This window comes from Natator depressus, chromosome 11 (assembly GCF_965152275.1).
Source record: "Natator depressus isolate rNatDep1 chromosome 11, rNatDep2.hap1, whole genome shotgun sequence".
Classification (NCBI taxonomy): domain Eukaryota; kingdom Metazoa; phylum Chordata; order Testudines; family Cheloniidae; genus Natator; species Natator depressus.
The window spans coordinates 32,361,089-32,375,698 of NC_134244.1; the positions used below are offsets into that span (position 1 = coordinate 32,361,089).

A 14,610-nucleotide genomic window follows, 5' to 3' on the forward strand; every position below is an offset into this window, starting at 1 on the left:
TGAGTTTGGATGGTCAGAATACAGTAATTTCAGACTGTGATGTTTGGAATTCCAAAAATTTGACCAGGAGGTCCATTAGAGAAAGCCCTTCTCCTACAAACCTCTTCAAAAACCACATCAGAGGACACACAATTAGGGTAGTGACTGGGCTTAACTCTGACTAAGAGACGTACATTCAGGAACCTGAACTTTAGTTTTATCAGGTCTATTCCTAAAATTTCTATCCTTACGTACAATATACGTACGCTTGTGATCTGCTGCACTGATTTTTCGTGTTGATTTTCTCTGCAATACTAGTGAGGTTGCTTTATAAATTAAACAGTCTTTCAGAGTTAGCAAAACATCATTTTCAATCTTTTGGAGGTAATGGTTTCTATTGTATAACTAAAACATAGAAACAACTTCAGCCTGATATGCAGTTTACTCTGTATCTTTGATTTTCATTTGATGTACCAGTTTTATCTTATTACGCTTAATCCTGTAATACATGCAGCATTCTGAAATTGCCTAAAATATGCTACATACATGCAAATCATACTACAAATTAATAAAGTAAAAATTAATTAAGAATATTTACCACATGTGTTGATTGTGGAGCTAAGTGATGCAGCTCCAGTGGAAAGGCCACCTTTTGAAACTGCTGACGCTACAGAAGGTGTAGAAGATGCAGGAGAGGAAGTAGCTGTAGTAGAGGAGGCTGATGATGATGTTAGTCGCTCTCCTGACTCCATATCTGTAAGAAACAGAACATAAAGAATAAATATTTTTCTACCCATTAAGGAAATGAATGGTAGGTGAATTGTACTAAAATACAAATATACATGGAATTACACCTAAGATGTTTAAAGACAGTTTGCGAAGGAATAAATTAAAAGAACAAATTTATAATCCATCAAAAAGCTAAATAAAAAAACCCAGGAAATTATCTTCTGCAAAGATTAAAAGGACAATGATAATTTTAGATAATTCTATTATACGAGAGTGATTTATTTAAATTCTGCTTTTTCTGGGTCTTATTTTATTTAATGACTTTCTTCTGTATTTGTAACTGCACAGGCATTAGCTGTTCTAAGTACATTTTAAGAACAAGTAATTGAAGTGAATATAATTTGTACACTGTAAAATGTTTAATATTAAAGAAAACAGTTTACTAAAATGAGAACTGTAGCTGCTTTAAATAAGCTAGTTATTTCCTTTCCACATAAGATCCTTATCCAGCATCTTCCCTGCTAGCTAGAGCAGATGAAATGCATTATATATGTGCACTAAATGGTCTGGCACCTACTTATCCAAAGGACAGCTTCTTTCCCTGTGCCATACTGGGGGCATGGATCAGCAGTCACGTCACACTCCCTGTCAGTACCCAGCCCACACCAGGGAAGCTAATGATCCAACCAGTGGACAAAATTTGGTGATGAATTCTGGTTACATGCCACCAGAGGCATGCTGCACATATGCAAAGATGACAACTGCCACATTTGCAATCAGCTGAAGCACCCCAATTCAGTGAGAGAGAGTTGGGTCAGCCAGCAGTGTGTTCTCTAGGACAGCCCCTAGCGTTGGAACTTGCTCCCTCCTTGATTTGAAACCATGTCCAGGGCATGCTGCAAGGACCATCTGTTCTCCCAAGAGGTAAGAGATTGTGAGGGTTCTGGTGGGAAACTAACTGTAAAGATCTTATAATGTTTCTTGTGCTCAATGTTTATATATTGTATACAGCACTTTTAATGCGTTGTAGAGAGTCTACAGCAAAGGGTAAGGGCCCCTTTTTAAATTAGGGTACAGATGAAAATAAATAAATGTATTATCAAAAATAATTAATACCAACAAAATATTGAAACCTGTTGGAAAATTAATTTCTCAAATATATTTATAACAGTTACATCCAGACAAATGAAAGAATAATCATAATTACAAACACATGGAAAACTGAACCAAATAGCCATTTGAGCCAGTCTGTCAAGTCTGCAGGAAATTCAGGATAGAGTACAAGTGGGGATCACAGTGTCTCTTCCCCAAACCCCATGATGCTGATCTATTATTACAACTAGAGGGAGACCCCAGAGTCCGTTCCAATAGTTCTGGGGCCTCCCATATATCTGCATTAAGAATGTTGATACCTTTTAGTTTTAAAAGCAGTTTGACATATCCCTTTGTACAACAACCCCATCATCATGGAATCCCCTCCGGCCACAGAGTTGGTAGCCTGATTCAACCAGCCCTAGGCTGGGCTGACAACTGGATGGGGATCCCAGGTCTCTGAGTACAAGCCATCTGACCTCAACAACAGCTGAGACACACACTCTCACCTTTAAGTTTTTTAGAACAAGGACTTCCTTTACTGTGCATATTGTATAGGGCAGACATACTGTCAGTTCCAAACAACCAATTAAGTAAACAGTAATAATTTCTTAACTGTAAAAGGGCAGTTACTCCTGATCTGGTGGTAGAGTAACTGATGAATTCCCAAATGGTTATTTGGAAGGCCAGCATACAGAGCAACTCCACTTGGACCTCAACTCACTCCCCCTCCTCCACAAATACACAATTTCTTGTGCTATTCGGGCAAGGATTAAGGATAAAAACAGGTGAGGCCTGGTCTACACTTGGGGTGGGGGGGAGAGGAATCGATCTAAGTTACGCAACTTCAGCTATGTGAATAATGTAGCTGAAGTTGACGTCCTTAGATCTACTTACTGAGGTGTCTTCAGTGCGGTAGGTCGACTGCTGACGTTCCCCCATCGACTCCACCTATGCTTCTCACTCCAGTGGAGTCAATGGGACAGTGCTTCACGGTCGATTTATCGTGTCTTCACTAGACGTGATAAATCGACCCCTCTGGATCGATCGCTCCGGAGGTTAGTGTAGACATGCCCTAAGTGACCTACTACCAGCTCTGGAGTGTTCACTGCTGAACACTGTGCTACAAAGAATACACAGAACCCAGACAATACACAGACAGTTAGTCCTGATTTGGCCCAGAACTATGGATCTTAGACTAGCTGGGTTTAATTTTAAAAGCTAACTATATTTAACACATTGTTTAATCACAAACTGTCAGTATAAATAACTGAAGTTTAACTATAAGTATAGCTGTGTCCAAGTCTGGATTATACTTTTTCGAAGTCCACAGAATTCTTTTTATTCTTTCTTGACTTTTTTGAATAAAGATAAATGATTCAGTGCTGTTTTTCATAAAAAAATAAAGCACAACACTTGCAGCCCAGCATTCATAAGTAAATGTTATATTAACAAGCTCACATGTGCACCAGTGCATAACGTTCAAAGACGAGTGCTAAAGAAGCCTGCTTGAGTTCCTAATGGCTTAAATACACACAAAGAGGCAAAAACTGCTTAATCCAAAAGGAAAGGAAGATGGACTTGTGTGTAACCAGAATTCTCCAAATATAGGTCTGTATAAGAGTTATGTGCTATGCAACTCAATCAGCAGTTCTTAAGGCAGTTTCATCATTAGTGGGCTCATACACACTGACTTACAAATGTGAGGTCCCAGAGTTATAAAAACGCCATCCTTCCCTAACCCTGCTGAGTTCTCTGTTTCTTGTAAACAGAGAATACTACAAAGAAGCAGGGGAGAAGGGAGGCTCAACATGGATCTGTATATACAACGTACTTGAAATATACTAGTAACAGATAAGTAATCCACATTTCTCCTTCGTGAAATTGCCTCAGAACACAAGATGCAGCCTTACAACGTTATTAATTTCAGTGGGAGTAGTGTGGCTAAACCCTGTAGTTGGCTTTGAAAACCTCCCCAAAAGTGTTTCTGTTGTTAAACCTTCTCACTGCTTAATAGGCCATCTGGATAATCTCTAGGCAAAGAGAGTTCAATGTTTAGAGTTTCTCTCAAGGCTACAAACAAATGGGATGACCTCAGAAACCGTTTGGTCCTTTCTAAGTAATACAAGGGTCCACTAGCAGAGAATTTAGGCTATCTAGGCTCTTCATGCATGCTACCAGGCATTGAGGAAAACACAAACAAAACAGAATTTGATTTCATTGAAACTTGGATATCACCTTAGGCAGAAATTCTAGATGGGGATGCAGCGCCATCTTATCTTTGCAATCACTTCTTAAGAAGAGTCCACCATTAAACTCTGAATTTTGTACACTTTTTAGGCACACCTGATAGCTTCTAAAAAGGAAACTTTAATGAACAAAGTATAATGGCCAATACCGCCAATGGTTCAAAGGAAACAGGGCGGGAACCTAGAAAAAACCAAGTTAATCTCCTGAGAACTATCATGCTGATAAATGTGAAGGGAAGGAATTACAGGTGTAAAATAGCTGGCAAAAATACTTCAGATCCCTAGGGTTAAAAATTGCACTCTTTTAAACTACACTAATAATGATAAATCTGTAACCTCTTGTATACAAATTAAACCAAGACCTTCAAAACCAAGATGATATCATTAACTAGAGTATTACCTATTTTTTGCTGATTCAACCTGATATAAGAGTGACCTTCCTTACTGCCTTCCCTGAGTGTTGTACCTCCTTCAAGTCATCCCAATAGTTCTATCTATAAAGAACAAAAAGGAATTACACAGAATATGTAGCAATTTTATAGGGCATGGAAATAGAATTTATGGATCCATGGTTTGCTGATGGAAAACAAAACAAGACATTAACCTCCCCAAATGGAAATTCTGTAACTGGGAAACTAAATTTAATATAGCTGGAACAAGTTTCATTTTATAGAAACTCAAAACACCCACACAGCCAACCACTGAACCAGCTTATTGGTTTTATTCTTTACAACCTAATTTATTACAAAGAAACTTTGCTCCTTCAGGAGATCAGACAACATCGAAGCTGCAAATATAGAAACATGCTATCAGATCACTCAATGTAGTGCCAAAATTCTCAATTACCTCTTGGCTACTTAGGCTACAAAAGCTTTTCCTACAGGACAGGAGCAAGCTTTTACAGGATGCACAAGGTGAAAATACCAGATAACTCCTGACCTTAGACATTTCACCACGGCACGACATGATTAAAGTAAGGCGCTCAGATTTTAAATTCAATCTACCTTCTTAGGATTTCTAATAATTAGACATTTCCTACACAGTTACTAAAGGAGACACTCTACAACTGAGAAAGAAGTGTCCAGTTTTCAAATGGAACACCTGGTTGAAAAAGTACCCTGACGGCTCCGGTCAGTAATGCTGTCTGTGCTGTTAAAAGTCCGGTTGGTGGCGCAGTGGCTGGCAGGTTCCATGCCTGGCTCCGGGGAAGCAGCCGGCTCGTCTGGCTCCTAGGCAGAGGGGCAGCCGGCGGCGTCGCACACTGCCCCTGCCCATAGGCTCCGCCCCGAGCACCAGCTTCGCAGCTCCCATTGGCCAGGAACAAAAGCCAATGGGAGCTGAGAAGGCGGCGCCTGCAGGTGGGAGCAGCACAGAGTCCCCTGGCTGTGCCTCCGCTTAGGAGCTGGAGAACCATGTCACTGCTTCCCAGGAGCTCCCTGAAGTCAGGGCTGCCCAGAGCCCACAACCCAATTCCCTGTCCCTGCCTGGAGCCCTCTCCTGCACCCTGGACCCCTCATTTCTGGCCCCACCCCAGAACCCACACCCCCAGCCCACAGCCTCTACCCCCCTCCCAGACGCCAACCCCCTGCCTCAGCCCAGAGTCCCCTCCCACACTCTGAACCCCTTGGGCTCATGCCCCAGCCCAGAGCCCCCTCCTGTACCACAAACCCCTCATCCTCGACCCCACCCTAGGGCCTACACCTCGAGTCAGAGCCCTCACCCGCCCCACACCCCAACTCCCTGTCCCAGCCCAGTGAAAATGAGCGAGTGAGCGGGGATGGGGGAGAGCGAGCGACGGGGGCGGGATGGAGTGAGATGGGACAGGGCTTCAGAGAAGAGGCATGGCATGGGTGGGGTCTTAGAGAAGGGGCGGAGCAGGGCAAGGGTGTTCGGTTTTCTGCAATTAGAAAGTTGGCAAGCCTAGCACTTCGAGATGGATGTTCTTAACTCCATTGTAAAACATCATCGGGAAACACTTGCAAATGTATACCACAAGTTCTTTACCCTAGACTTGAAATACTTGAATATCCCTTTAAAGTTTCCATCTGCCACACCTGCAATCAAACACAGTATTCCATGTTGCAAATAATTTAGTATTTTCATTTGATTTTGAACAAATCCAGAATATATATTTGATGTTTTAAATATGATTTCCAATCATGCTCATTCTTCCTTTGTGTATGTAGCTGCCATTACATACAGATATCTGAGGTACTGCTCCGCTGTTTTTTTATGATCTAAGATGGCAACTGACTTAGGACTTGTCTGAATGGTGGGGTAATTCATTCTAAATGGGTGTGATTTCTAAAGCATACTAATGTGTCGCATGTTATTTGGTTCATGTAGAACCTGATAGTGTCCTTTAACATAGTATTGTTTCAAACAGCATTACATTACAAACAGTACTATGTTAAAGGACACCAGCAGGTTCTACACGAATCAAATACCTGCAACACATTAGTATGCTTTAGAAATCCTGCCCACTTAGAGCACATTACCCCACTGCCTGTAGTGTTTAATCCTTTACGATATCCTCTGGGAACTGCCCCATGGAACCAGTTTGCTGGTATGGATTTAAGTATACGGAACACAGATATCTATAGCGGGCAAAAGGTGTGTACTAGGTCTACTGTCTTCCAGCAAAGCCCACATTACAGATAGGATAATGTGAAGTCTGAATCTACCTTAACCTACAAAAATATCACATCAGTTCAATAACAGCTAAAGAAAGATTCTATAAACTATGGGAGCACATATGTAAAGTATCCCAATATTTATTAAATGATAAAACAATTGCCTCTCTCTCTAGATAAATTAAAGTTATAGTCAAACAAATGTGTTTCCAAGATATTAGCACATTTGATTTTTAGATGTCTAATTACTATTAGATGTATGTAAGGGAAATTGTATTAAAATTTTTCATTACTGTGTTAATATTAACTTGCAAAAGGAAAGACAAAACTAAGCATTCATGTCTACATCATGATTTAATACAGTTTCCGTTTTACTTCTATCTGATAAAAAACATTTCACACTCTTCATTTCCTTTACAAAACTGTTCCTCTTTCTGTTTATCTTGAATGCAATAAAAAACAATATTAAAATACTGCTTCCTCAAACTAACCAATTGTACAGGTAGTGCTTTTCTTAAAGCTACCGGTAAGCCATCCAAAGTTTATGATACCTTACATTATATACTGTACTGGGGAAGACAGCCTCAATAAAATACTGTAAGGTTTGAAAAGCTACTTACAGAATTGTTTTTCATATCTATTTTTATTAAGATTTTTACTAAAACAAATTCTCTGATAGTATTGGTAATGTAGCACAATATGTCATGTATATTCTTAAAGATAGTTATTGTTAGTTATTAAAACAGCAACAACATTGAAACAATAATCTGACTTACAAAAATTGCCCTTTGAAAGCAACAACAACAAAATTAATGTAATGTGGCATTTCATTCAGTTTTTTTTAAACTCGGTACAGTACGACATTGACATTTCTGATAGGATTTAGAACCTAGAAAATATTGCTCTGTTCCTAGAGACATAGTTTTGCTTTTAAGGCAAAACCTTAATTGTGTTTAGTTAGTGTATTACTCTAAACCACAACAGATGGTTGACACTGTAAAAGATAATCCCTGAAAGACTCATTAATGAGGATCAGCATTAATTAGATGATAGACCACATGTCTTCTGTAACTAACAAGTCTATGGACAGCAACAAATTTACAAAAAGCCACTGCTCTCTTTGTAAAGTTCAGCAAGTATATATTAATCCTTTGTTGATCTACAATATATGTTGTCAACTAATATTTAGATCTGTTACACATTTTATACAATATAACTTCAACCAAAGAAGTTAAATCAAGAACACAATTACTTCTGTTTCCCAAGCGTACACTAACAGTTTGTGCCAGTTTCCCTAAACTCTCTGCCTTAAGTGCCAATTTATCTTCCTGGCTGCTTACTAATTAACCATATTTTCTGAAGTAGACGAATAACAATTTGTGAATGCACACTGAACCGAATGTAGAGGAAAACAAACTGAACTAGGTGCATCTTTTTATAAGCAAACATTAGTCTTTTCCTTTTACATGCAAAAACCTGTTTAAATGCTGCCTAGCACCCATGAGTAATAATGGAAAATACAAATATATTCCAAGTCCAGTTGAAAAGAAATATTCACACTAGTAAATTAACAACAAATTTTATAAGGTAAATGTTCCAGTAATTAAAACTCCATATAATTTAGTTAAAACTATATTCAAGATCGATGATCAAATCCCTGATCAAATTAAGACTTTATAATATACACATTTACACTACATAAACACTTGTTTTTATTTAATAACTATTTGTCTTTCAGGTATTAAAATAAAAGCTTAGTTGTGAACAGATACTGACAAATCATTCTTTTTCCAAGGAGGCATCAATATGTATATCAACCAGAAGATCAGTATATGGTAGGATGTTTGAATACCGTGTAGCTATGCAGAAAGAAAATTAAGCAATACTCATACATAAGCCTACTGATGTTCAAATAGAAAATGTATATTCTTATAGCTATTTCTATTTTAATACCTAACATTAACCCAACAGAGACCAGAAGTCCAGAATGCAAAAATTAATACTGATACACAATACACATTTTTTTTTATCAAATTTATAACGAGCAGCTACTAGGCTTTGATCCTGCAAAGTGATGAGCCTCTGGCCGCAACTAGCAAAACATTTAAGCATACTGTGTAAATATAATAAATCGACTATTCCACTGAAGTCAATGAGACTGTTCACATACTTAAAGTTACACACTTAAGTGCTTTGCTAGATCAGACCAGGGTGCCCAGTCCCTCACAGGATGGAGCCCCAAAGGTACAGTGCTACCCTCAATACATTTGGAAACAATAAATATCTGGAAGGTTTAATGATAGTGTTTGATATAAATGCTGAATGAATCCTGTTAAACGCTTGGAGTTTAGGCTCATTTTACAAAACACAATCCACATCTTGCTCCCGCCCTCTCCATGGGTGTATGCCCGAAAAGACGGGGGCACACGTGAGTGGCTGCAGAGGGTCAGCAAAAGGCAGGGGGGTGATCTGCACAACTTGCATGCCAGCAGAAAGTAGGGACTCCAGTCTGCTGTGGTATACAGAGGTTTGGAGGATGAAGTAGGGAAAGAACAGTGACACTGCCAGTGGATCCACTACAATATAGATGCACTGGCCAAACTTTCATACAGTCACAGAACGGTTTCCACTGATTCTCCACAGCCCTGGACATGAGGCAGAACGCCATTTTACCAACTCCTGCTGAGTACCACTGTGCAAATCCTATTTCTAGGCCCTCATACAAATGAGAGATTTTCTTTCTGCCTAAAGAGATTTTTTTTAAACTCAGTAAGAGTGTTGCCATTCTTAACAAGCCTTAATGATTAAGGTTCATACAGTGCTTCAAATAAGTAAGTACCATATAAGTGCTACGTATTATTACTGTTAAAGGAAATATTCGTAGTAATATCACCTTTCAGAACTTACGTAGCATCAGCACTTTCTTTAAAAACTCCTCTTTAGGACAAACACATTATATCGCACCCTGACAAGCCTGAAAAATGAAATGTTTTAGCAAAACTCAATTAAAAAATTCCTGTTGATTTTCTGCATTTCCTTTCCCATTATGCCAATTACCAAGGTACTTGGGTCAAGGAACAAAATTAATTACCTTTAATTCTTGTTCTCAAAAGGCAGCAGGATTAACCCGGGAGCCAGGATCTATTGTGCAAGAGCAAAGGTGTATTGTGACACGTAGCTCATATTTCTCTAGAGGTTTCTCCTTTCTACTCATTCTGCCCGATTCATTCAGTGATGAAACAATTCACTGTTTGTTGAATCACAATTCATAACCATGGAAGCAGCCATGATATCACAAACACTAAAGTCTGATTCAGCCAACCCTTAAATGAGTAGTCTTTACCCACATTAACAGCCCCATTCAAGTCACATAAGAACTGCAGAATGAGATCCTACATTTGGCATCACTAAATAAGCCTGGCAGAAGGAGAAGGCTACTTAAAAAGGTAACGCTTTGCTAAAAGATAATGATGGGAGCCATTTCAATGGAATCAGGATAAAATATGGAATTTGTAGAAGGCTCTCAGTGAAAATGTCTCTTTTAGGAGGTCAGAATATGGCCATAGAAATTAACCATGGGATATTTGGCAAATGGAATCCACTCAAAACATTTATTTTGGATGGACAAAAAAACCCTGATTTTCCTCCTCGTATATCTGGCTGAGCTATTTTAATGTCTTTAACAAGAAATAAACCTAAGTTTCAAACATTTGTGCATCCATTTTTAAAAAATAATTTATGCTTACATGCTCATAAGTGATGGAAGCCAAGTATATTTTGGACAGCTATTGAGAACGTTTCTCCACAATAGTCTTCCAACAAATCTCATTCAGAACCTACAAACCATCTCTAGTGCTAGTCTTAGACTTTACCTGAGACTTTCTTGCTACATAAAATTATGCCAAATTGTGAAATGGCTTTGTAGTTAATTGAAATATTCACGAAGGACTAAGGCTCTGGTCCTGCTCTCATAAAAGTCAATGGTAGAATTCCTATTGACCTCAGTGATCCAGAACTAGATTCCAGGTTTAGACATCCAAACTCTCTATACCAGTGACCTACATAAAAAAATAACTCTAAAGGTTCCAGATGTGAAAGACCAGTGTTTTTGAGATGCGCCCATTATTCTACCTAATCCTTGTAATTCCAAATAATGATTAGAAGTGCACAAGGCGAGCCATCTTTCCTTCTTTGAGTCATGTCCCTATGAGTGTTCCACTTCAGATGACTCATGAGCAATATCCCCTGAAGGAGGATAGAGCTTAGGAGCTGGATCCAATAATAAAGAAAGGACTGCCATGACAACAACAGGGTCTGATCTAGAGGTATGTACCAAGGCATACTATTTGGAAAAAGCATGCACTGATGCCCAGGTTTTGGAAATTTCAGTATGTCAGTATATTTTTTCATAGTGCAATGGAGTTAGCTTGGGATCTTGTAGAATGGGCAATTATTCTCAAAGGAGGCTAAACATTAGCAGCCTGGTAACAAACTAGAATACAACTAGAAACCCACTTTGAAAGTCTTTTGGTGAAGATTGTGGATCCTTTAGATCTGTCCGCAAGTGAAACAAACAGTCTAGGAGGCTTTCTGAATGGTTTGGTTCTGTCCAAATAGACACCCTTCTAATATCCAAGGTATGGAGGACAGTTTCCTCTCTAGTTTGCTGTGGCTTTGGGAAAAGCACAGGAAGGTGGATAACTTAACTAATGTGGAAATCAAAGGATATTTTAGGTACAAACTAGAGATGTGAGCATAACTATACCTTATCCTGAAAGAAAACAATGAAAGGGGAGAGTGGAGGAATTCCCCAACTCTGCAAATAGAAGTGATGCCCGCTAAGAACAGCAGCTTCATAGACAAGTGCAGCAGAGAACACTTAGCTAGCGAATCAAAGGGAGGTTTCAAAAGAAAATTAGGATACGTCGACACAGCCCTCAGCAGTAAGCCTTCCCGCCCAGGTTGACAAACTCAACTTTGCAAGACTCACACTAGTGCTCTAAAAATAGCTATATAGACAGTGCTTTGAAGTCATGGCATGGGCTGGAGCTCTACCTCTTAAATCCACCCCCTCCCTTGTCTTCAGAGCCTGAGTTCCAGCCAAAGCTGCAACATCTACACTTATTTTTAGCATAGTAGTCAAGCCCCGAGTCTGGCTAGGAGGCTCGCTGCCATGGGCTGTGTAAACATACCCTTAAGGACCAAGTTCAAATCCCATATAGAAGCAGGCTCTCTGATTTATGGGAAAAAGTTAACCAACTCCTTGATTAATCTTGCCATTTGTGGGATAAGCAAAGATTGAGGCTATGTCTACACTATAATTTATGTCGGCATAATTTATGTTGTTCAGGGGGATGAATAAATCATCTCCCAAGCGACATAAGTTACACTGACATAAGCACCAGTGTGGACTGTACTATGTTGGCAGGAGAGCTTCTCCCACTGACAAGCTACTGCCACTCATGGGGGCTGGAGTAGTTAAGCCAAGAGAGTTCTCTCCCATCATCTTAGAGCAGCTACATAGAGAGCTTATAGCGGCGCAGCTGTATCAGGGCAGCTGTAAACTCTCCAGTCTAGCCATGCCCTTACAATCCCTGCCCAAGGGAATGAAAGGCTGTAATAGCTGTCAAATGAACTCTGATGGAACTCATGGAAAGACCTCATAGACTTTAAGATCAAAAGGGACCACAGTGATCATCTAGTCCAGGGGCGAGCAAACTTTTTGGCCTGAGGGCCGCATCAGGTTTCAGAAATTGTATGGAGGGCCGGTTAGGGGAGGCGCTGCCTCCCCAAACAGCCAGGCGTTGCCCGGCCCCGACCCCCCCTGCTTCTCGCCCCCTGATGGCCCACTGGGGACTCCTGCCCCATCCAACCCCCCCCCCGTTCCCTGACGGCCCCCCCGAGACCCCTGCCCCATCCACTCCCCCTGCTCTCGGTCCCCTGACTGCCCCCAGAACCCCACCCCAACTGTCCCCCGCTGCCCCGTCCTACCCCCCCTCTTCTTCCTGACTGCCCCCCGGGACTCCTGCCCCATCCAACCACCCCTTCTCCCTGTCTCCTGACCTCCCCCGGAACCTCCACCCCTGATTGTCCCATCCAACCCCTCCTCTCCTTTCTAACTGCCCCCCTGCCAGGACCCTTGCCCCATCCAACCACCCCTTCTCCCTGACCGTCCTCGGAACCCCTGCCCCCATTCAACCCCCCTGTTCCCCACCCTCTGACCTCCCCGACCCCTAACCATACCCCAGCCCCTGACCTCCCCTGCCCTCTATCCAACCCCCCTCCCTGCCCCCTTACTGTGCTGCCTGGAGCACCAGTGGCTGGCGGCAAGGCTGCACCAGGACAGGCAGCCGCGCTGCCCGGTTGGAACCAGCCACGCACCACAGAGCACTAGGTCAGGCCACGGCTCTGCAGCTGTGCTGCCCAGCAAGAGCTTGCCGTCCCACCGCCCAGAGCACTGCGCCAGCGGCGCAGTGAGCTGCGGCTGCGAGGAAGGGGGAACAGCAAGGGAGGGGCCGGGGGCTAGCCTCATGGGCCAGGGGCTCAGGGACCGGGCAGAAGGGTCCCATGGGCCGGATGTGGCCCGAGGGCCATAGTTTGCCCACCTCTGATCTAGTCTGACCTCCTGCATACTGCAGGCCACAGAACCTCACTCACCTACTCCTGTAATAGATCCCTTACCTCTGGCTGAGTTACTGAAGTCCTTAAATCATGGTTTAAAGACTTCAAGGTACAGAGAATTCACCATTTACACTAGTTTAAACCTGCAAGTGACCCGTGCCCCATGCTGCAGAGGAAGGCAACCACCACCCTCCTCCCCCCACCCCAAAAAAACCTGGGTCTCTGCTAATCTGACCATGAGGGAAATTCCTTCCCGACCCCAAATATGACCTGACTTCTTTAAATCCAACAAGTAATCAAGAACAGAGGGAATAGCTAGGTAAAAACTGTCACTGGATATACCAAGATTAAATCTCTTTCATTTTTTGAAGGTAAGTATGTCCGATAGATATCTTTCTGCGGTTTAATAGGACCTATTGTACTTCTGTTGAACAGGAAACCTCTGTCATAGAGAGCCATTGAGGAACCAAGCTCTGAGATGGAAGATGGCCAGGTTGGGCTGGAGAGTCCCACCAGAGTACTGACAGCAGATGAAAAATGGTTGGAAGATACAATGCTTGACAGGAAGTGAGGTGGATCAGGTAAGGGTACCAGACCTGGTTCAGACAAGTTGGAACTCTGGCTTTGTCTTATTTGATCTTGTTCAATATCCCCAGAATCAACGGTATCAGAGAATATGGTCAGAGAAGGCACCTTGTCCAAGGAATGAGAAAGGCATCTCCCAGGGACCGATGACCCAGGCCTCATCGCAAGCAGAATTTCTTACACTTTCTGTTGACAGTGGTCACTGAGAGATCCACTTCTCAAAACTTCCAGGTCAGGAAAATCTGTTTGAGGGTCCAGAACCCATTCAATCTTGGGAGGAAATGTCTATTTCAATAATCGGTCATGGTGTTCACAGAGGGTAAAAGGCTGAAATGACAATGTGATTGGCTATAGGTCAACTCCATAGCTTTATTGCTTTGGCACAAAGAGGAGATCTTGCCCCACCCTGATGATTTATGTGGAATATGCAGGCTATGTTGTTTGTTATGACTTTCACAAATTAGCCTAATTAAGTGAAAGAAGTGGATACAGGCGTTCCTGACTGCTTGTAATTCTAGCAGGTTCATGTGTATGAGAAATTCTTGAGGTACGCCATTTGTCTTGGATGGTGTGTCCCCTTAGGTATGCTCCCCATCCCATGAACAATGTTCCCTCTAATTTTTGACAGGCTGTGTGCGCAAAAAATTTCTTCTGTGCAAATTTTTGTATGCGCAGTGTTTTGCCGTGTGCACAGGGTTTAGGATCTGTGTGTCCGCACACAT

General features: G+C 41.6%; 1 protein-coding gene across 16 annotated transcripts in view; it reads right to left on the minus strand.

The window, feature by feature from the left end:
• The window catches only part of BAZ2B (bromodomain adjacent to zinc finger domain 2B), a 272,852-nt gene that overhangs the window by 147,182 nt on the left and 111,060 nt on the right, over positions 1-14,610 (minus strand). For all 16 annotated transcript variants that reach the window (XM_074967402.1, XM_074967404.1, XM_074967403.1 and 13 more), the window contains exon 3: positions 578-733. In XM_074967402.1, coding sequence (XP_074823503.1) covers positions 578-731 — 154 coding nt within the window. In that variant the 5' untranslated portion in view covers positions 732-733. The remainder of the gene's footprint in view (positions 1-577; positions 734-14,610) is intronic.